This window comes from Notothenia rossii, assembly GCF_949606895.1.
Source record: "Notothenia rossii genome assembly, chromosome: 8".
In the NCBI taxonomy this organism is placed as follows: domain Eukaryota; kingdom Metazoa; phylum Chordata; class Actinopteri; order Perciformes; family Nototheniidae; genus Notothenia; species Notothenia rossii.
Window position 1 is genome coordinate 76910517 of NC_136906.1, and position 23677 is coordinate 76934193.

The 23677-nt window shown below is 41.2% G+C and overlaps 1 protein-coding gene across 1 annotated transcript in view; it reads left to right on the top strand.

The window, feature by feature from the left end:
- fam184ab (family with sequence similarity 184 member Ab) overlaps window positions 1-23677 on the top strand; it is a 191299-nt gene that overhangs the window by 148208 nt on the left and 19414 nt on the right. The window contains exons 16-17 of the mRNA XM_079645322.1: window positions 3559-3743; window positions 10081-10227. Coding sequence (XP_079501448.1) covers window positions 3559-3743; window positions 10081-10227 — 332 coding nt within the window. The remainder of the gene's footprint in view (window positions 1-3558; window positions 3744-10080; window positions 10228-23677) is intronic.

Genomic DNA, 23677 nt, shown 5'->3' on the forward strand with positions numbered 1-23677 from the left:
CACCATTAAAGCTTTTGGCTGTTTGAACACTGTCTTTGCAATCACTAAGTGGAGGGAGATTTATGCAGAGGGGGAATCATTATCAGACTATAGTTTGACAACATTTAATCTGAGTTAAGAGAATATATAAACAACTTTTCCTCTCCGTTAAAGTCTCTAATCATAATGATCAATCCGGCAAACAATGTCCACTTTTCTTATTATTATAATGTGGATTTAAGTTGGCAGTGTTGCATGTTGATGGTTCGTAGATACAGATGATAAAATCGCCTAGACTACTGCAACTCCCTCCTGGCTGGTCTGCCTGCATGTGCCATCCGACCTCTGCAGCTCATCCAGAATGCAGCGGCTCGTCTGGTCTTCAACCTTCCTATATTCTCCCACACCACGCCGCTCCTCCGCTCCCTTCACTGGCTTCCGGTAACTGCTAGAATCCACTTCAAGACACTGGTACTTGCGTACCATGCTGTGAATGGATCTGGCCCTTCCTACATCCAGGACATGGTTAAACCGTACACCCCAGCACGTGCACTCCGCTCTGCATCAGCCAAACAGCTCGCTGCAACCGCACTGCGAGGGGGACCCAAGTTCCCATCAGCAAAACCACGTGGGTTTGCTATCCTGGCTCCAAAATGGTGGAATGAGCTCCTCATTGAAATCAGGACAGCAGAAAGCTTAAACACTTTCCGGCGCTGACTGAAAACTCATCTCTTTGGACTCCACTTCGAGCGATAGAATTACTAACAAAGCACTTATATACTAACAAAGGACTGGCTTATCTAAAGCCAGTTGAGTAGCACTTGAAATGTTTGGCTCTATGAAACCTGATGTACTTATATGATTCTGTTTTTTTCAAGTTTGTACTTTGTTGGTCGAACGCACTTATTAAAACTAAAAGCAATGTAATGTAATCCTCTAAAGTGATTTAATTTAACTTATGTTGACAAAAACCTTGTATAGCGTAAACAATTTTATTTATGTTTGTTAAGGATCCCCATTAGCTTTTGCTCTCGACAAAACAACATGCGATCAAATTCAATTAGGGTTCACAGCTCATGGTCATTAGTAGATGGCCCTTCAATCTCTTCTTGAAAGAGGCTCTGGACTCTATTCACAAGTGCATAGGATCAAAAAGTCCTTTCGTAAACATTTAGTGCTTAGACATTTATCAAGAAAAACACTTTATTTATTACTACTTTGAATTCATTTTGTCCATTCAAGTACTTTGTTCAAAACATATTTCCTAATCAGCCAGTACCGACATTTTGGGATTTTGTTAGAGCTTTAAAAAACATAATTTTATGCTTTCTTGTAAAACTGGACTTGTTGTAAAGTCAGTTTGTGTCACGTCTTCAGAGTTGGATTGAACCTACGCCTTGTTCTCTGCCTCCCCGCTGAGACAATCACTCGTTCATTTCTCACTTTGAAATCACGACTTGTATACCCCCGAGTCTCGAGTCATGAGAAACAGAGACGCTCTGCGGGGGCGCGTGAGTCATTTAGATCGCTGGTCGGCATGGACGTCATTCAGAGCCGTGGAGAACTTTAGAAAACATTATGAGTCTTCAAGTCAAATTCCTCGTGCGTTTAAACCTACCTGGTAATAAATCTGTTTCTGATTCTAATCCTGATATGTTGAAGCTTTACTAGGTTCCTTTTGATATACTCTAACCCTTCCTCTTTACACATAATAACCAGCTGAATTGTCACTTATCCCTTTTACAAATCAAAGGTCTAAGAGATGTCATAACACTCTTTTGTAAAGTGGCCCTTTAAAGTACTAAAGTCAAGTGCAATCCATATTGTTATACACAACCATGCTGTGCATTTATGAGAACAGCATAGTGGCCAAGTCTACATTTATTGTTACAATGCATTGTGGGACAGTGAATGTTAATGATTCACTGTCAGTTAATCAGCCCGCGACCCCCAAAATAACAGTGCCAGAGACTGGCGACCCCCTGTCGACGGGGGACGGGGGGACGGGGGGGTTGCTACACTGCGCTAGTGGATTGTCAAAGAAAAAAATGTCTATGCAAACGTTATTATTAATAATAAAAACATTTTTTTTTAAAATTAAAAAATATTTTTTTTTTTTTTTTTTTTTTTTTTAATTTTAATTTTGTAATCATCTCGCCACCCCCATTTTGGGAACACCTGAGTTAATGTATTAATTACCACCATTTAACAGCCTGAGATTATACAGTATATCTCATCCGAGAACAGTTTCAGTTTATATCAGGGGCCAAGGCTACAGTTATTGTTACAATGCATTGTGGGACAGTGAATGTTAATGATTCACTTCCAGTTAATGCAGGGGTTCCCAAACTTTTCAGCCCGCGACCCCCAAAATAACAGTGCCAGAGACTGGCGACCCCCTGTCGACGGGGGGGTTGGGGTGCTACACTGCGCTAGTGGATTGACAAAGAATTTTTTTTCTATGGAAACGTTATTATTAATAATTAAAAAAATAATAATAATAATTTTTTTTTTAAATCAACAAAAAAAAATCATTTTTTAATTTTTAATTTTAATTTTGTAATCATCTCGCATTCCCACTCGGGGTCCCGCGACCCCCACTTTGGGAACACCTAAGTTAATGTGTTAATTACCACCATTTAACAGCCTGAGATTATACAGTATATCTCATCCGAGAACAGTTTCAGTTTATATCACAGGCCACTTATAAACAGAAACACTGAATGCTTACAGGATGAATATGTTCTGTGATGCAGCTTTTTGTCACCATAGTGTCTAATTTTAGATATCTCTCAGTTTGTGTAAAGATGACACAACTGTGGTCTCAAGTAAAATCAGGAGTTAAAACCACAAGAAGCACACTGCAATTGAAAGCATTTATAAAATAAGAAAGCTAACTTATTAAATAGAAGAGGCAAACTAACGTGTGATAAAATCAAGTTGGTACAAAACCGTGGTAAAAATAAATACCATAATAAAAGTAGGTGAACATTTGCTATGCGGAAACATTTCAAAAGAGTAAATTCTCCCTGAAGTTAAGTAGACACATCCTTTACTCAAGTAGAAGTACAGATACTCACGTTTAAAATACTCTGGTAAAAGTACATGTAGAAGTACTGACTAAACTTATTTCCTCAAGTCAAAGTAAAGAGGCTTTGAAATGTACTTCAGTAAAAAGTACCCATAACTAGCAGCTGTTTTAAAGAGTACCTGACCTCCCTTTATATTAATAGAACAATAATGTCATTGTTAGCTAATGAATGTTTCCATGCTGAAAGAAAGTACAGGTATTTGTGTTCAACATGTAAGAAGTAGAAAGTACAGGTATTTGTGTTCAAAATGTAAGAAGTAGAAAGTACAGGTATTTTGGTTCAACATGTAAGAAGTAGAAAGTCATCAGAAATAGAAGTAGTGGAGTAAAGTACTGATACCAGAAAAATGTATTTAAGTACAGTAACAAAGTATTTATACTCCACTTCTTCCCACCTCTGTCAAGAAGTAATACAACAACAACAAAAGTTTGATCAATTAGCACCGTGGGGTAATAAAGTATGAACACTGTTTTTCTTCTCTTGGTAGGAGCGAGAGCTGCTGGGCCGGATCACGGAGCTGCAGGAGGAAGTGTCCCGGAGGAAGAATCACGTCGCCCAGCTGGACCACCAGATCCACACCCTGAACGAGAACATCAGCACCCTGACCAAAGAGCTGGAGCTCAAAGGGAAGGAGGTGCTGAAGATCCGCAGCGAGGCCAACCAGCAGATCAGGTACCACTCACAGTACCACAGTACCTCTCCCAGTACCACCAGTACCACTCTCAGTACCACTCCCAGTACCTCTCACAGTACCACTCCCAGTACCTCTCCCAGTACCTCTCCCAGTACCACTCCCAGTACCTCTCCCAGTACCACCAGTACCACTATCAGTACCACTCCCAGTACCTCTCCCAGTACCACTCCCAGTACCACTCACAGTACCACCAGTACCACTCCCAGTATCACTCCCAGTACCATCAGTGACACTCCCAGTACCATCAGTACCACTCCCAGTACCATCAGTACCACTCACAGTACCACCAGTACCACTCACAGTACCACCAGTACCACTCCCAGTATCACTCCCAGTACCATCAGTGACACTCCCAGTACAACCAGTACCACTCCCAGTACCATCAGTACCACTCCCAGTACCACTCCCAGTACCATCAGTACCACTCCCAGTACCACCACCAGTACCACTCACAGTACCACAGTACGATCAGTACCACTCTAAGTATCATCAGTACCACTCCCAGTACCTCTCCCAGTACCTCTCCCAGTACCACCAGTACCACTCTCAGTACCACCAGTATCACTCCCAGTACCATCAGTGACACTCCCAGTACAACCAGTACCACTCCCAGTATCATCAGTACCACTCCCAGTACCTCTCCCAGTACCACCAGTACCACTCACAGTACCACCAGTATCACTCCCAGTACCATCAGTACCACTCCCAGTACCATCAGTGACACTCCCACTACCATCAGTGACACTCCCAGTACCACTCCCAGTACCACCAGTACCACTCACAGTACCATCAGTACCACTCTAAGTATCATCAGTACCACTCCCAGTACCTCTCCCAGTACCACCAGTACCATCAGTACCACTCTCAGAGACTGCACTGTATCGTGGCAGTGGTTCAAACTACAGCCAATGACGCTTCTGAACATCTTAAAGATGACAAATCTTATTTTGTATTTGTCAGTAGTTCTCAAAAAGAGGATACAGATATTTTTCAGATATTTAAATTTAAATGTATAAATTAACAAACCTTTTAAAATATATTTTTAATTATATTGGAATCCATTTAATTATATATATATTTTATTTATTTTAATTAACTTTTCAATAAAAAAAAATGATCACAAAAAAATTCATCACATTCTTATCTTAAAACTTTATATAATTATATATTATGTTGTAATCGGAATATGTGTTTATTAGTCCCTATTATAATGCATAGGTTTTTTAATTGTTGCATTGTGTAATGGGTATTATTTAAAATATTTCTATTATCTTTCTGATACATATTCTTTGCTATTCTTTCAAATACTTAAAATGTTAATAATGTTGAATTTGTCTGAAGGAAATACATGAGTGGATGAGCCAGTGTGTTCACAAAGCAGTTCGTCTTAATGCACTGTAGCCTGGCAACACTGATGAATATCTCTCCCATGAATGCAGTGTAGTGGTCCTTGAGTTTCCTATTTTATGTTTTCTTTGCCTGTATTTTATGCTGTAAACACTTTAGATATGGTGCTGTTTTTATGTTCTGGCTCCACCATTAGTGCTTCGTGCTTCTGCCATTAGTCAAAAGCAAAACAGGTTTTTTTCTGGTGGTAAAGTTTGATACTTTGAGTTTTGAGAACCAGCTGGTGTTTAGGTTTTTGTTTTTGTTGACTCATATTCACTGATTTGGGGGTGGGAAGATTGATACCTCTGCTTCTGTGTTTAAAACTCGAAGTGTGTTTAACTTAGCATTAGCTTAGCTTAGTTTAAAGACTGGATTTGGGAAAACTGATAGCCATGCTGTGCCTGAAATAAAAGAATCCTTTGCCTACCAAAACCTCAAATTGTGTTCAAATAGAGCAGGAGGTGAATTTCAAATGTTATATAAATTCAAAAGGCATTTCAACTTAAGATAAAAATCCAATTTATCCTGAGAATTGTGGAGAGATGAGGCAACAAAGGGAATCAGACAGGTGAGTTGGTTGCTAGCTTAAAGCTAATGTCTGAACAGTAGCCTACTTCGAACAAATGATGCGCCATTTATTTCTGTCTAAACACGGGTAAAACTCACAGTTGTGTCATATTTTTTTAAGACGTACAAAAGCAAGTCTGAAAAATGTACAATTTGCGGTTGTTGAGTTCCATGTTATAACTATTTATTGACAAACAACTGTTAATAAATCTTGCTAGCACTCTTGGCTATAATGCTAATGTCACTTTTACACTATTGTTTGTGTATGGATTAAACAAAATAAATTATATTATTGTGCTGCATTGTGCTATTTGGCAAGAGATGTATTGGTGGACAGAGCCATGCTAGCTTTTTTTATGCTAGGCTAGGCTAATTAGCTCCTGGCTCCAGCTCCGTATCGAACGTACTGTGACACGAATGGTATCAATCTTCTCATTAAACTATCGGAAAGAAAGTAAATGTTTTTCCACAAAAAGATGCACATCTATTTCAAGTGTACAAGTTGAAGTAGCAAGATTAGCAACACGTTATTAGCACTGATGTTTCAGGATAGCCTTGACACCAGGTTTTCCACTCAGAAATGCTCACACTTTCTGCTGTCCCCTCATCATTTCATGTTGCATAATATCATTATTATATAGGGATGACGATAGTCTCTGCAACCTTACAGCGACATGAAAGAGACAGAAAACAGAGGCGTAGCAAATCTCTCTCTCTCTCATTGATTAAGGGATGTGAAGGTTATTTAGGGTAAAAGCAAATTGGAATCCATAATCATGTTGCCCCCTGCGGCATCTTATACATTTTTTAAAGCTCTGTATTTGGTCCAGCTCCTCATTAGCATCAATCATGGCGTTACATGTGTGTTTGAATTGTGTGTGTGTGTGTGTGTGTGTGTGTGTGTGTGTGTGTGTGTGTGTGTGTGTGTGTGTGTGTGTGTGTGTGTGTGTGTGTGTGTGTGTGTGTGTGTGTGTGTGTGTGTGTGTGTGTGTGTGTGTGTGTGTGTGTGTGTGTGTGTGTGTGTGTGTGTGTGTGTGTGTGTGTGTGTGTGTGTGTGTGTGTGTGTGTGTGTGTGTTCCCATGGTGCTTCTCTCTCTATGGTTACTGAATGCGCTGCCAGTCTTTACAGTATGTATATGCGTTCTCTCTCTTTCTCTCGTTCTGCTTTCAGGCCCGTGTGCAGCACATTTCTCCCGTTGTAGTTACATAACTCCCCGTCTGAATCCTGGTCACAGGGATAAAAATAGGCTGATAAATAAATAAATAAAGAGGGAGCAGAGAGAGATAAGATGTGCGCCCCTCGGGGAGAGTTGGCCCAGTCAGAGTGAGAGGCAGACAGACAGCGCTGTTTCTCCTTCATCCCTCACATCCCTTTCATCAGACTTTTTCTCCTCTTCATTTAATTATTCTCATCTTTTATTCCCATTTTGCAACCTCCTCCTCTCTCTTCAGCTGCTTTCCTCCCAGAGTAAAACCTTCTACTTGTTCAAATTGAATACTTTTGATAAGAAGATGAATTTATACATACTTCCTGTTTGTATCAGGCTACATTATACATACCATATTCATGTATTTTCTTTGCCTTTATGCATGCTCTCATACATCGATCTGAAGTGTGGAGTCTTTGATTTAAAGGGGACCTATCATGCAAAATGCACTTTTTGATGTCCGCCTCCTCTTCTTTCTTTTTTTTCAAGCTAAGGACCCGAGATCCGTGTTTCTCTAACAGGGCTTCAAAAGAGGGGTTTGAGCAGTATGAGGCTTGGCTACAATGGGTGATCTGTTTGGTATTTTGAAAGGAAAACGTCACAGACATGTTTTATATAGGAATGGCCCTACAATATATTTTTCAAATATAGCATGATAGGTCCACTTTAAAGATCGTTGTCTAATAACACCTTTAAATCAAAATTAAACTTATTTAACATTTACATTTTCGGCTGTACATTTTTGAAAATGACTAAATCGATGCTTTGTTTTGGCACCAATGTAAGCAGAGTGTGGATTTGCACGTCATTATTTTTAAAACCTATTGCTATATCTCTTGGTATGGAAAGCCCTCAACAGTAATCCTGCTTTACATAATACATACATCAGTTTTTCCCACAGAACTTGATTCTATTTGTGGAGGCACCGCACCGCAAGCCCCCCCCCCCCTCCCCCGGCAAGAAAAGCCAAAGGCCCCTTAACCTATTCGGGTGGTCCATGCATCCACCCCACCCCCCTCAAATAAGATAATACATGCGAGTTCCGATCTTGTTGCTCTGTGTTGCGTTGTTAGTGAGTGAAACACACCAGAGTTGAGGATCCGTGGGGCTTATTCTCCCAAAAATATCATTTACAATTCAGGCATTTAGCAGACGCCTTATTCCAAAGAGACTTACAATGACCAATTACAGGGACATTCTCCCTGGAGTAACCGAGGGCTAAGTGCCTTGCTCAAGGGCACACTAGTAGTGGTGTTCCAGGCAGGATTTGAACTCGCAACCTTCCGATCATCAGACCACCTCACTATCCATTAGACCACCAAAAAATAAAAAATATTAATAATAATTTTTTTTGTTATGAGATCCATTTGTGGAGGACGATATTTAATTGTGCCGGCCCGCCACAAATAAATCAATGTATGGGAAACACTGTAACATGTAATAACACATTCATGTCGTTTGGTGTTGTGATTTTATTTGCAAACTCCCATCGATAGTATGTTGTTATTATGCTCGAGGAATTCATTCTCCCTTTTTCTAATCTCACCAACGTTTCCTCTGTGGAACAATCCATTATGTCCGCTTCTCCTGAGAAACAGATAGGGAGAGGAGAGGCTGCAGCTCCTGATTAACTCTTAAAGGGGGAAATGCCACACTTTTATTGTGCTATTCCTGAGACACTGGTGGTGTTTTGTCAGTTGGTTGTCTAATCTAGTCAAAGCTTGATTTGTGATGTTACTGGTATCGCTTTATTCTTACAACTGTCTTTTGTTTTATTACATGACGTATAACACTAGTTCTGTAATAAAAAAAAACAGCACATAACAGCCATAATAATAATAATAATACATTTATTTTGGGGGGCGCCTTTCATAACACCCAAGGACACCTTACCGGGCATAGGGGCAATATAGGGAACAATTAAAACAGTGGATTTAGTGAAGTATCAGCCGGGGTGAGACAAGACAAACAACAGGGAATGGACTATAGAAGGACACAAAAGGACACAGGGTACAGATTATAAAGAAAATGCCAGTTTGAACAGCTGGGTTTTGAAGCCATGGTCGCCAAACTTTAATATGACCCAGATTGTCTGTTAATTATGTAGCAGAAGAATATTGTGCATAATAACAATGTGTCCATAATAACAGGCAGACACAGGTAACAAAAAAGCACATTTGCAGAGCGTCATCTTTGTGCTTTACTGTATTCCAATTTGATATTACTTACATTTTGCTTCACAAGTATGCTAACAATAAATCAAAGATAACGGTTGAATGAGTGCTTTTAGTTACAGAATGTAGTCAGTTTAGCTGATAATACTTCTGAAATGTATAGCAATTGAATAAAGGACTCACTTGTAATGGATCATTTTTACGTTATTGAATTGCAACCTTAACTTCAATATGTCCAAAACTCAGCTGCCCGCTTGCTCACCTCCACCCGACGCTCCGACCACATCACCCCTATCCTCCATGACCTCCACTGGCTCCCCATCAAACACCGCATTGACTTTAAAATATTACTTTTCACTTTCAAAGCCTTCAACAACCTTGCCCCCCCCCCCTACCTCTGTGACCTCATCCAACGACACACCCCCACTCGTCGCCTCAGGTCTGCTGAAGCTAACCTACTGCAGCCCATCAGGACAAAGCTCCGGACCTGGGGTGACAGGGCCTTCGCAGCAGCCTCCCCCCCCCCCCCCCCACACTCTGGAACTCCCTCCCCAGCCACGTCAGATCTGCCAACACTCTCACATCATTCAAACAATCCCTCAAAACTCACCTTTTCACTCTTGCCTTCAACTCCTAACCAACTAACCCCTTGCCCTTATTCCTCCTCTACTTTTGTTGTTATTTTGTTTTACTTGCTTGTAAGCGCTTTGAGCACCTAAAGTGCTTTATAAATGTAATGTGTTGTTATTATTATTATTAACACCTGAACACATAAACCACGGTGATGACTCTTTTATTATCCATACAGGCCTCTTTCATTGCTCTTGAACTACGGCCACTTGTTTCAGAATTTCATCCAGATCAGATTGTTTGTAGTAAGTTCCACTCGAGGGGAGGTTTAACATGTTTAAAGAGTCCTGTTAAGTGATTTCAACCTGCACTTAGAAACGACATCATCCCCTCCTCTGTCTCCTCAGGGCTCACGAACAAGAGCTGACGAAGAGGCACGAGAGGGAGCTCGCCGAGATGAGCGCCGTCCACAGCAGAGAGACGCAGAACATGCTGTCAGACTTCAACAAGGCCCAGGAGGTGCTCAAAGACAAGATCTCCGCCCTGCAGATACTGTACGTACACACCGAAGACCACACACACACACACACACACACACACACGCACGCACGCACGCACGCACGCACGCACGCACGCACGCACACACACACACACACGCACACACGCACACACGCACACACACGCGCGCACACACACACACACACACACACACTAAACAGACGAATATCACTTAACTCATAATATCCTCGTGATCAGATCTATGTGTCCTAGATAATGTAATTGTGTGTCGTCAACAAGAAGAAACTTATATTAACAGAGAGGTGTTCCATCTACCGTCAGATTTAAAGGGGACCTACTATGCAAAATGCACTTTTATAAGTCTTCCACATCAACATGTGTCCCCTCTTCTTCATGTCTCTTCTACATCAACATGTGTCCCCTCTTCTTCATGTCTCTTCCACATCAACATGTGTCCCCTCTTCTTCATGTCTCTTCTACATCAACATGTGTCCCCTCTGTGTAAAGAGACTCTGAAAGTTTCAGGAGGAAAGATTCTCTCTCTTTTTGTCCAGATCCATTTATATAAAAATTAGGGCTGTCAAACGATTACATTTTTTTATCATTATTATGTCATTCAAACTATGTTCAAAATATGCCATTTCTTTATGTATATTGTTGTGGGAATGGAAAGATAAATGAAAGAAGGCGGATATATCCATTTAATATGCAGTATGTATGTTTATTATAACATTGTTCTGTGTGTCAAAATGAAAGACAGCCCACACACCTATCAATCATCAAACCGTGGGGTCTTAATTCATTACGTGTTGATTTCTATCAACACGGGGGGGGGGAGTGTGAACGTTGTGATCAGCTGTTTTAGCGCAGTTCTCCAGTGAAGGGGGGGGGAGTCTCCCTCCGCAGCCGGTTGGCGTAGTTTTGGCACAATTCCGTTGTGCAGACCGACGTTAACAGCAGCCCTGTCTGTGCACACGGAGACCGACTCAGTCGTCCGGTGATCTAACCGCCTTCTGGAAAAGCTTCACAAGTACGTCGGTACGCAAATGCGCTTTGTGACACAAGTGACGGTACGCATTTCAGATTACGTACATAACCTGCGTACCAGTTATGTCGGGACTTCCTGCAACAACACCACGCCGTTATCTTGATTCTGATTGGCCAGAAGACATTATCAAAGATGTTCTATTGAGAAGACGATCACTACGTGACAATACCCTGGCGCTGCCACTGGTGGGATGTATGGGGCGGGCCATTCTGCACATGCGTTAAATGCGTTAAATATTTTAACGCAATTAATTCAAAAAATTAATTACCGCCGTTAACGCGATAATTTTGACAGCATTACTAAAAACCTGTCTGAAAATGAGCTGATCAGATTTTGGCCACTTTATGATGTCATAACAATGTTTTGTCTTGTGTAACCATTAGCCAATCAGCAACCAAGGTAAACCCCCCCCCCCCCCCCACCTTATTACCTGAGTCTCCTCCTAGAGCACCATTGAGTTCTTTGTAACCAAATGTCTCTCAGAGGGGCGTGGGGAGGGGCTCCTTATTTGTATCTAAAGTAACAGACAGAGAATCAGCACTTTGGAAACAGGGCTGAAACAGAGGGGATTATGGGTAATGCTGCAATGATCTGTTTGGTTTTTGGAGCCAAACACTTCAGAGACATGTTTTGTATTTATCTGAGACCTATAATATATTGATGGAAAACAGTATGATCGGGGACCTTTAACTCTCTTCATCTCCTTTCGAGCATATGATCAAATAAGGGATAAGAAAGTTAGACTGTGCTCTTCTATTTTCGTCCATGCAATAACTTCCACAATCCCTACATCATATAGAGAATTAGGACACATCTGAACCCACTTGCCGCTGTTAGTCATATAGGAGCTGACGCATCCATGCAGACCGTTTTAATTTTCCTTTGCGTCAGGTGGAAGCATAAATCGGAGGTGGCTGTGATGAATTACTTTTCTTCTCAGCTAATCATATTGCCGGTGTCATACGCTATAAACAGCTGCAGCGAAAGCACAACGGTGCGTGACGAAACTGGCTCACCATGAAAGGCAGCACCGAGGGAGATTCACCGTCTGTACCTGAGACGCTTTCTCCTGGAAACAACAGATTTACATTTGCGAAACAAAGAAAATACAATAAGATAAAAGTACTCCATGAAGTCGGAGGAGAATTGAGAGAAACACGAATGGCAGCATTGTCTGGTGCTCCTGAATCCATATTCATGTGCTTTAATGCACGCTGTAACACATGGTTCTGCAGTATGGAGTCTTTTTAACAACCTTTATCAAGACTTGGATGAGAAATGCATGATTCCAACTTAAATATAAAAATGTTGCGGCTTTAAAATGCCTTAAAACATCCTTACCTATTTTATATATTGGCCCCAGGGTTTACAGAACTTTACTGTTGTTGCATGTCAGTATGAATGCTTACATTATTATATTTAAAGTTCTCTGAAGACTCTGAATATCTTTCGTTTTTTGTAAAGCACCTTGAATTGCCTTGTGTTGAAAGGTGCTATATAAATAAACTTGCCTTGCCTTGACTAAAGTTATTGTGCGGAAGGCCTTATATAGCAAACCCGGAAGTGAGTTAGCATTTTACCACTTCCGGTTCCTTCGCCAAAAAGCAATGCAATCTCTCCGTAGGATTTTGGAAAATAGCTGGAACTAAGGTCTGTGGTTGAGACACATTGAAGAGACAGATCACGTTTTGTTCTACGACATTAAATCCATCAGCAGTGACCCCACTGGTGATTTCTGAAGAGTTGACGTGTCTGAAAAACGATGGTTGTTACCAAGTGGCTGAATAGGACTACAGAAGTTGAGGCCGTTGTACGTCATTACGCCGAACACGTAAGCACTCCTCTAAGTTTGTTTCTGTTCTGCTTGAAAGCAAGTCCCTGCCTCCTGCAGACTGTTCAAACAAACGCTTCAACTTGAACAATGTGGAATCTGTATTTTTGAATATGGATCTTAAGTTGGCGTGACGTTGAAGCAGCGACCCTGTTGTAGTTCATTTATAGCATAGCGTTAGCATTCTGCTTCTGGCGACTAGATTTATGATTAGAAAATGATAAAAGTAGGGTAGACATGTGGAGATTATCCGGCTGAACAAAACGTGATCCGTCTCTTCAACGTGTCTCAACCACAGACCTTATTTCCAGCTATTTTCCAAAATCCTACGGAGAAATTGCATTGCGTTTTTGTCGAAGTAACCGGAAGGAGTTTACTTCCGGGTTTTAGGACGCGTCACTGTGGCCAGAAATAAAATGGTGTTGTTTTGTTAGAGGTTACATTCAATTCAGTTCTCGACAGTTGCGGAAAAGACTACGTGTCTCCAAAAAAAAAAGTTAAATACACACTAATACCTTGACTTAATGTTCAGTTATGACTACTCCCCACAATTGTGATCTGCTAAAATCAAGTGTAATGTAATGAACCAGATTCTTATTTTGAGGTTCTACATAATTACCTGCCATAAAAACGTTCATTGTTCAGCTACAGTATGAATGTTAATCTTAACCACTATTGGATGGATTTCCACGACATTACCCACAGACATTCATCGCCCACAGAGGATGATTCTTACTGAAATTGTTGATTCTCTGACTTTTAATCTCGCGCCACCATGACGTTGACCTCTCTGATTTTAGCTGAAATGTCTTCACTGTTGCAGGGATTGCTCTGCACTTTGATACAGACATTCTTCATAGGGATGTCCCGATCACCTTTTTTTGCTCCCGATCCGATTCCGATCATTTGATTTTGACAATTTGCTGATACCGATTTTTCCCGATCCGATCTTTATGCAATGCATTAAGAAAAAAAAAAGCATTCAAGTTGTCCCTTAAGGTTATCTTTTTATTTAAAGTGGATATTCTATCCAACATGGATATAGCTTCTTTCTTTCACAGCAGCATTGGATCAGTTCAGTTGTGCAGCATTGGATCAAAACAAAATAAAGCTTATCAGTACTCGTTAGCTTACTGCTACAATTAGACACTGCGCCCTGCCCACTCTGTTGCCAGATTTGAGAGAAATAAGCAGGTCTATGAAAACAAGCCCCAAAGAAGCAACAACTACATGATGTTGTGTAATTTGAAACCAAAACTAAGGCCTCAGGATGACTTTAAGACTTGAACATGGGCATTTTTGTTTTGTAACATTGAATACAACATTTAAAAAACAGTATTTAAAGAAATAAAAAATAAATTTAAAAAATCCCGATCCCCGATTTTTTTTCTCCCGATTCCGATCTTTTGAAAATCACGTGATCGGCTCCGATCCCCGATCACGTGATCGAATCGGGACATCTCTAATGCAGATGAATCAATTAAACACACATCTATGCCTTTACCTCATGTTCAGATATGAATCCTCCCCCCAGTCCTGATTCCTTAAAACCCTAAATTACCGTAATTTTCGGACTATAAGCCGCACCTGAATATAAGCCGCAGCAGCGGCATACCACTCTCGGTTCCACTTTTACTTTTGCGCGCTACCTGTCTCACTCTTTTCCAGCCTCCAGCTTTTCCTGCTGGAACCCGCCGCTTAAAGGTGGGGGTCCGCGGACCGGCCATAGAGCCCATAGAGTTAAAGGTGTTGGCCGTTAGCTGTAAAAATCCATAGATTAGCCGCACCGTTATATAAGCCGCAGCGTCGAAAAATTGGGAAAAAGGCGCGGCTTATAGTCCGAAAATTACGGTAGTTGTAATCTCAAAAACCTATTTTCGATTTCTACATAATTACCTGTGAGCCCAAGAAAACTAAACGTATTTTCTCGTGGTAATTTAAATTGAGCAATCTCCCTCTTGTTTTCTTTGTGAATCAACAAAAACTAAACTAAATAATGAACCTGTGATCCTGAGTTAACGGCATACTAAACATCAGTTTCTCTGCTTCTGTAGAATTCAACTCTACTTCAGTATCAGTATCAACAAAATGGAATCTGTCTACGTTTCTCCTCAGCTGAAGATCAGGCCTTGGATCAAAGGCGATGTGTAGACACATGAAAAAGGATCAAATACTTTTAACTTAACAAGCCGCGATACTGGGCTCAAAGAAAAGTATTTTATTATTCAATATGAAGAGGGAGATTTATATTATTGATGGCGTGCAGTGAGAAAACGGTACGATCAAGGGAAGCAAATAGTGTCTTTGAGGGGAAAGGAGAACGTGTGTGGAAGCTTTATGTTGAAGTAAACAGGAACAGGTGGAGATGGATGGAGAAAGAAAGAAGTGGAAAAGTGTGTTTTTGCCGGTGGGCAGAGGATGAAGTCATGAGGGGAAATGATCCGAACCAAACCTCTAGAGAAAAGTCAAAAGTTTCTGAGACAGACCGAGAAGTCAACAGATGAAAAAGCAAGTGAGATAAAGAGAGGAAAGCCATGTGGGAAATTCTGCTGTGTGTGTGTGTGTGTGTGTGTGTGTGTGTGTGTGTGTGTGTGTGTGTGTGTGTGTGTGTGTGTGTGTGTGTGTGTGTGTGTGTGTGTGTGTGTGTGTGTGTGTGTGTGTGTGTGTGTGTGTGTGTGTGTGTGTGTGTGTGTGTGTGTGTGTGTGTGTGTGTGTGTGTGTGTGTGTGTGTGTGTGTGTGTGTGTGAGAAGACTCTTCCCAGCTGACCTCCTTTTAGTGAAGCAGCTGAGAGGAAAGCGCCACCTGCTGGAGGAAATAAGATCTACTTGCAAACGGAGCTCTACATTTTTCTTACATCTAAACTGGAATAAAAAACATTAAGATGCTTTGTTGATGCAAATAAAGTTATACACAGGATCTGTCGTTAAAGATGGTCTCATGTGCAATAGAAGGACGGTTAGACACACGCTGAAACAATGAGTAGAGACGTAAAATAGTAACAAATATATCCTTTTTTCTTACATAATGTAGTACAATTAACTGTGCAAATCCAAGAAATGTGGCATAATCCAAAGGCTAATGCATCTGACAGTATCTCAGATAAATATATAAATTGTTGCCTTATTTTACTTCAAAGGAAGTACTACTCCGCTGGAAACCTGCATTTAATTCTCTCCACTTCAATCCTAATTGGTGTCATGGTTTCATTCATTCTCCGCCCCTTTAGGAAGTCTTGAACATGTTGTAGTTACGTTTTCTTGATCTTGTGTTTCTAGAGATGTCACTCGGTTGGTTGGTCAGTTCATCACTTTGCTTCAGACTGAAATATCTCAATACCTATGGAAGGGATTGCCATGAGTTTGTGTACAAGCATTCACGATCCCCAGAGGATTATTCTTACTGATGTTGGTGATTCCTTGACCTTTAATCTAGTGCTACTCTAACGCAGCGTCCACACGAAGGCGTGCGTTGAAGCTTGCCGGCGGGCATGTCTGAAGCTCGAACAACAACCAATCACATGAATCTCCCGCCCCAGACACACAAGCATGCGGTTTCATTGGCTAGAGCTTGTACTGGGATATGATTTGATTGGCTGACGCTTCCGTCGAAGCTTAAAAAGTTGAACTTTGCTCAACTTTTGAAGCGAGCAAAGCAAAGCGACGGAACCACAATGCAGTTCGGCAAAGCGTGACGTCACCCCATTCAAAGTGACTGGGCAGAAGCGTTAAACTTCAACGCACGCCGCCGTGTGGACAGGCCGTAAGGGAAATGCATTGACTACTGTTGGATTCATTACCATGAGATTGCAGTCGCCTTCTTCTCATCTAGTGCCATTTTCAGATTAAAATAGAAGTTCTCCTGTACTTCTGGGTCTTTACAGTGGTTACCAGGATCAACATGTATTCAAACAGTCTTTTTTTAAGTTGTTTTGACTACTTATCTGGGGCAAATTCACCTAAACGCTCATCAGTTTTTAAATGTTCTGACAGTTTCTTCTCTGTCTGTCCCCAGAGGATATTCCTCCATCTAATTAACTAAAACACAGATCTGTCCCTTCCCTCCTAATTAATCACCGTGGTGACGACAGCCTCGTCCCCTTCCTACAAATCCCTCTCCCCGAGCAACCACTGAGCGCTCCCCACTATTTAAATGTCATGAATACTTAAAATATTTTGTCCTGCGTCTGTGCCTTATCCTGTGGGAGGAAATATATCTTTAGGTTATAGTTAAAGATTTTTCATGGTGCCGTTTATTGTCACATCCAATCAGCTGATTTCCTGTGTTAAAATCCTACACGCTTGAAACATAATTACAGTCCTCACTTTACCAACAGCTTTGAAAATCAGTGTTTAAATGATATTAAACTGCAGGTAACGATAGCAACACTGCTGCATAACCAGCTCACCCTTAAACACTCAAGACTCTGATTTCCTTTCAAAAGGAGCCGAGTCTCAGAGCCTGAATTCATCGTGACAAAGAGAGAGGGACCTAATGTCTCTCTTTTCTTGTGCTTTGTGGGAAATATAGTCCCAGCGCAGAAATCACACGGCCCTTTAAAAAGATATAGCTGTCCCTGGCAGCAAGAGATAAAACAATGCCGATTTATAAAGAGACTTTACATTATTGTTACTTGTGTGAAACAAGACAAAAAGTATAAAAATGTGACCTTTTAGAGCTTTCTTACTTTTTATTTGATTAATGTTTTCTTTTATTGCTCAGCCCTATTTTCTTTGATAATCATCCCCTTATGTAATCATGCATAATGAGTTTTATATAGGACAACAAATGACTTAAAGGGGACATACTCTGCTAATGTTCAGGTGTATATCAGTGTGTAGTGTCTCTACTTTAAAGAGTCCTCTCCTATTGATGGGCAGGTGTATATCAGTATGTAGTGTCTCTACTTTAAAGAGTCCTCTCCTACTGATGTTCAGGTGTATATCAGTATGTGGTGTCTACTTTATAGAGTCCTCTCCTGCTGATGTTCAGGTGTATATCAGTATGTAGTGTCTCTACTTTAAAGAGTCCTCTCCTGCTGATGTTCAGGTGTATATCAGTATGTAGTGTCTCTACTTTAAAGAGTCCTCTCCTGCTGATGTTCAGGTGTATATCAGTGTGTAGTGTCTCTACTTTAAAGAGTTCTCTCCTGCTGATGTTCAGGTGTATATCAGTATGTAGTGTCTCTACTTTAAAGAGTCCTCTCCTGCTGATGTTCAGGTGTATATCAGTATGTAGTGTCTACTTTAAAGAGTCCTCTCCTGCTGATGTTCAGGTGTATATCAGTATGTAGTGTCTCTACTTTAAAGAGTCCTCTCCTGCTGATGTTCAGGTGTATATCAGTATGTAGTGTCTCTACTTTAAAGAGTCCTCTCCTGCTGATGTTCAGGTGTATATCAGTATGTAGTGTCTACTTTAAAGAGTCCTCTCCTGCTGATGTTCAGGTGTATATCAGTATGTAGTGTCTCTACTTTAAAGAGTTCTCTCCTGCTGATGTTCAGGTGTATATCAGTATGTAGTGTCTCTACTTTAAAGAGTCCTCTCCTGCTGATGTTCAGGTGTATATCAGTATGTAGTGTCTACTTTAAAGAGTTCTCTCCTGCTGATGTTCAGGTGTATATCAGTATGTAGTGTCTCTACTTTAAAGAGTCCTCTCCTGCTGATGTTCAGGTGTATATCAGTATGTAGTGTCTACTTTAAAGAGTCCTCTCCTGCTGATGTTCAGGTGTATATCAGTATGTAGTGTCTCTACTTTAAAGAGTCCTCTCCTGCTGATGTTCAGGTGTATATCAGTATGTAGAGTCTCTACTTTAAAGAGTCCTCTCCTGCTGATGTTCAGGTGTATATCAGTATGTAGTGTCTACTTTAAAGAGTCCTCGCCTGCTGATGTTCAGGTGTATATCAGTATGTGGTGTCTACTTTAAAGAGTCCTCGTCTGCTGATGTTCAGGTGTATATCAGTATGTAGTGTCTACTTTAAAGAGTCCTCTCCTGCTGATGTTCAGGTGTATATCAGTATGTAGTGTCTCTAATTTAAAGAGTCCTCTCCTGCTGATGTTCAGGTGTATATCAGTATGTAGTGTCTCTACATGTCTCCTTGCTTTAATGTTCAAAAAGCTCTTTATTGTTCTCATACTGCCTGTGCTGCAGCACCTCTTTTCACCCTCTGTCTGAAACCAGAACCCAGTCTGCTCTGATTGGTTAGCTGGCCGGCTCTGTTGTGATTGGCCAACCGCTTAGAGATGTCCCGCCCCTTAGCCAATCATGTACAATGTGTTGGAGTGCTAGCCAATAGAGATGCACTGTATATCTATAGGGCCTCTTTAAAGGGGGACACTTCTTGTTTATTTCTCCACGTTTTTTGTACGCATACAACTCAGAGTGCATGATCAAACTTATAAAACAACCATTACATGTACACAAAGACAGGTATGTCTGTTTTCATAGTTAGATATATTTAAATCCGTTTGTCATGGCTATGTTTGTGTAATCAGTGTTTATTGTTTTGTATGAGCATGCCTAGGATTAAGAACCGTTTCCATAGTGACCGTTTGTCGTTGCTGTTTTAATTATTTCCAACAGTTACTACGTGGAGTTTCATGATGTATGTAAGTTATCAATTAACAAAATTAAGTTTGTTGAAGTTTAATTTGGAAACTGGAACCATTAAGGTAGTATATTATATTATATAACTGAGCTTGCTATACTCATTGTTTCACATCTATCAAACCACTCCAAGTCTTTGCAGTTATGATGTGTGTTCTTCGCAATAAAGGAGAATGATTTCTGAAACTAAATGAATATAACATGAAGTCCAGAGCAGTGCAGCGGCGGCAACGAGAGCAAATGATTTTAAAAACACGAGCAGAAGGTAGTGAAGATAACCAGAGCACTTCCCCGACACTTCCTTTTGACATCAGTCCATGTCTGTTTCTGGTTGTTATAAAGTCCAGAGCCTTTCAGACTCCAAATCATCGTCTTATCGAGGACACCACCTTCACTTAAAAATGAACCACTTCCAGAAAAGCCAAATCTTGGTGCAGCTTTAGAGCAGGAGTGTGCGTCCAAATATCTCTTATCAGCCGAACCATGCAGAGGGCGGATGTGGATTTCCTCCACTTGCATAACATAATGAAGTAAACAGTTTGATGGTCTGCATAACTATTTAGAGATATTTATGGCTTTTTTACTTGCATCCTTTGGTTACTAAACCCCTTTATGAAATTAGAAATACACTACATGTATACAGTTGTGTACATTTAAAGGTCCCATCATATGCTTTTCTGGTTATTACCCGTCCCCCTTGTGTGAAGCTTGAAGCTTTTCCTGCGTGTAAACGGTCTGCAGAGTCAAAAACCCTCAAAGTACACCCTGTAGGGAGTAAAACTCTAACACAGAGAAGACCTGTCTATGCTGCCCCAGAACACCTCGTTAGACATTTCTCTTTTTCCATTTTTTACTTCTTGGGTATAGTGACGTATTTCGGGTATAGTGACGTTACGTCCGCGGAGCCGTTACGTTTGGACCAATCCGCGGACTTCCTCACACACCCACACTCGGCGGGACGATTCGAGGCTCGCTGCTGCGAGGAGCGGGACACTGTGAGCTGGCTCACTGGTGTGGGGTCGGCGAGACAGCGAGACACCGCGGAACTCAGCCTGGGCACACACACAAACTCCCAGCCAGACTGCGGGTGTGTGTGTGTTTCGGGCTGGGTTTCGCTGTGTCTCGCTGTCTCGCAGACGGCCACTTGGCTCATAGGGAGGGGCGGGGGGGGGGCAGGAGATCCACCAAGCCGTGTAGTACAGAGAGTGAATACACATACTATACAGAGATGCCGTATGAGAAACCAATGTGAGTTTGGAACATTGCACAATTTACATTTATTTTAGTTGACCTCAACAATGGAATTATGATCAGTAGAAATGGCCATGACATGGGAGCTTTAACAAGATGATGCATTGTCTAAAAACAAGACCCGATATCTCACCGCAGTGTCACTTCTGAAGTTATTGTGTCTTATAGCAGGTGTAGAGACATATTCTGACTAGATATTAGACAAAGATACTTGGCAAGATCTCCAGTTTTTGTAGTGCAGAAGGAGCATTTTTCCGAACCCTGGAAATATTCTCTTCACGTGATCGTAGACGTCTCTGACACTCAGAGGGTCTTCCTGCCCACTGAAGGGTTGCTGATGTCGGGCAGTCATCCGTAAAAAAGCTGGACACCGAACACTTTGCCTCAGTGTCCTTCTGAGACTCCAACTCAGTTCAACCAGCTAATACGAAGAGATACATAGAAATAAATACCAGGGAAAGAAAACTGAATATGTGGGTTAAAGCATGAACCCCACTGTAAAAGATAATCATTGTTTCACCTCCATTTTGTGCCGTTTACCAACAAATGTCCCCTTTCATAGCTTCTGATCCTGCTGACAATTCATGACAAAGAGTTTTAATGACAATTATATTAAAACTTCAGTAGTGGATCACTTTCAGGCACAAAAACCCACTCTTGCATTTCAGCTTTTATTCGAAGCCTAACCCTTTTAATACAAACAATGTCTTAAATGATTAGTTGTTATGTGAAAGGAGTTGCTTGTGACGACAAAGACACGGAGCATTTTTACCCAATACTACCAAATACTTGGAGTGTCTTTCAACTCACTGTTTTAGTTTTCCCAGCACTGAACTTTACGGTTCGATTGCATTACTTCACAGTTGCCGCTAGACTACGACACGCTCCTTGTAGCAGATAAGTTAACAACAAGGCGGTGGACATTAAGGCTAATGCTCCATGTCAACGTAAAGAAGTGTTTTGGAGACTACAGCTATTTTGCTGTCTTAAAAAAACATATCATTCTGCTTTAAAGGTGCCCTATCATACTGTTTTCCATCAATATATTATAGGTCTCAGATATATACAGAACATGTCTCTGAAGTGATTGGCTCCAAACACCAAACAGATCATAGCAGCATTACCCATAATCCCCTCTGTTTCAGCCCTGTTTCCAAAGTGCTGATTGTCTGTCTGTTACTTTAGATGAAAATAAGGAGCCCCTCCCCACACCCCTCTGAGAGACATTTAGTTACAAAGAACTCAATGGTGCTCTAGGAGGAGATTCAGGTGATAAGGGGGGGGGGTTACTTGGTTCCTGATTGGCTAATGGTACAACACATCGTTATGACATCATAAAGTGGCCCAAATCTGATCAGCTCATTTTCAGACAGGTTTTTATAGAAATGGATCAAAAAGAGAGAGAATCTTTGTTCCTGAAACTTTCAGAGTCTCTTTCCACAGAGGGGACACATGTTGATGTAGAAGAGACATGAAGAAGAGGGGACACATGTTGATGTAGAAGAGACATGAAGAAGAGGGGACACATGTTGATGTAGAAGAGACATGAAGAAGAGGGGACACATGTTGATGTAGAAGAGACATGGAGAAGAGGGGACACATGTTGATGTAGAAGAGACATGAAGAAGAGGGGACACATGTTGATGTAGAAGAGACATGGAGAAGAGGGGACACATGTTGATGTAGAAGAGACATGAAGAAGAGGGGACACATGTTGATGTAGAAGAGACATGAAGAAGAGGGGACACATGTTGATGTAGAAGAGACATGAAGAAGAGGGGACACATGTTGATGTAGAAGAGACATGGAGAAGAGGGGACACATGTTGATGTAAAAGAGACATGAAGAAGAGGGGACACATGTTGATGTAGAAGAGACATGAAGAAGAGGGGACACATGTTGATGTAGAAGAGACATGAAGAAGAGGGGACACATGTTGATGTAGAAGAGACATGAAGAAGAGGGGACACATGTTGATGTAGAAGAGACATGGAGAAGAGGGGACACATGTTGATGTAGAAGAGACATGAAGAAGAGGGGACACATGTTGATGTAGAAGAGACATGAAGAAGAAGGGACACATGTTGACGTAGAAGAGACATGAAGAAGAGGGGACACATGTTGATGTAGAAGAGACATGAAGAAGAGGGGACACATGTTGATGTAGAAGAGACATGAAGAAGAGGGGACACATGTTGATGTAGAAGAGACATGAAGAAGAGGGGACACATGTTGATGTAGAAGAGACATGGAGAAGAGGGGACACATGTTGATGTAGAAGAGACATGAAGAAGAGGGGACACATGTTGATGTAGAAGAGACATGGAGAAGAGGGGACACATGTTGATGTAGAAGAGACATGGAGAAGAGGGGACACATGTTGATGTAGAAGAGACATGGAGAAGAGGGGACACATGTTGATGTAGAAGAGACATGAAGAAGAGGGGACACATGTTGATGTAGAAGAGACATGGAGAAGAGGGGACACATGTTGATGTAGAAGAGACATGGAGAAGAGGGGACACATGTTGATGTAGAAGAGACATGGAGAAGAGGTGACACATGTTGATGTAGAAGAGACATGAAGAAGAGGGGACACATGTTGATGTAGAAGAGACATGAAGAAGAAGGGACACATGTTGATGTAGAAGAGACATGAAGAAGAGGGGACACATGTTGATGTAGAAGAGACATGAAGAAGAGGGGACACATGTTGATGTAGAAGAGACATGAAGAAGAGGGGGCACATGTT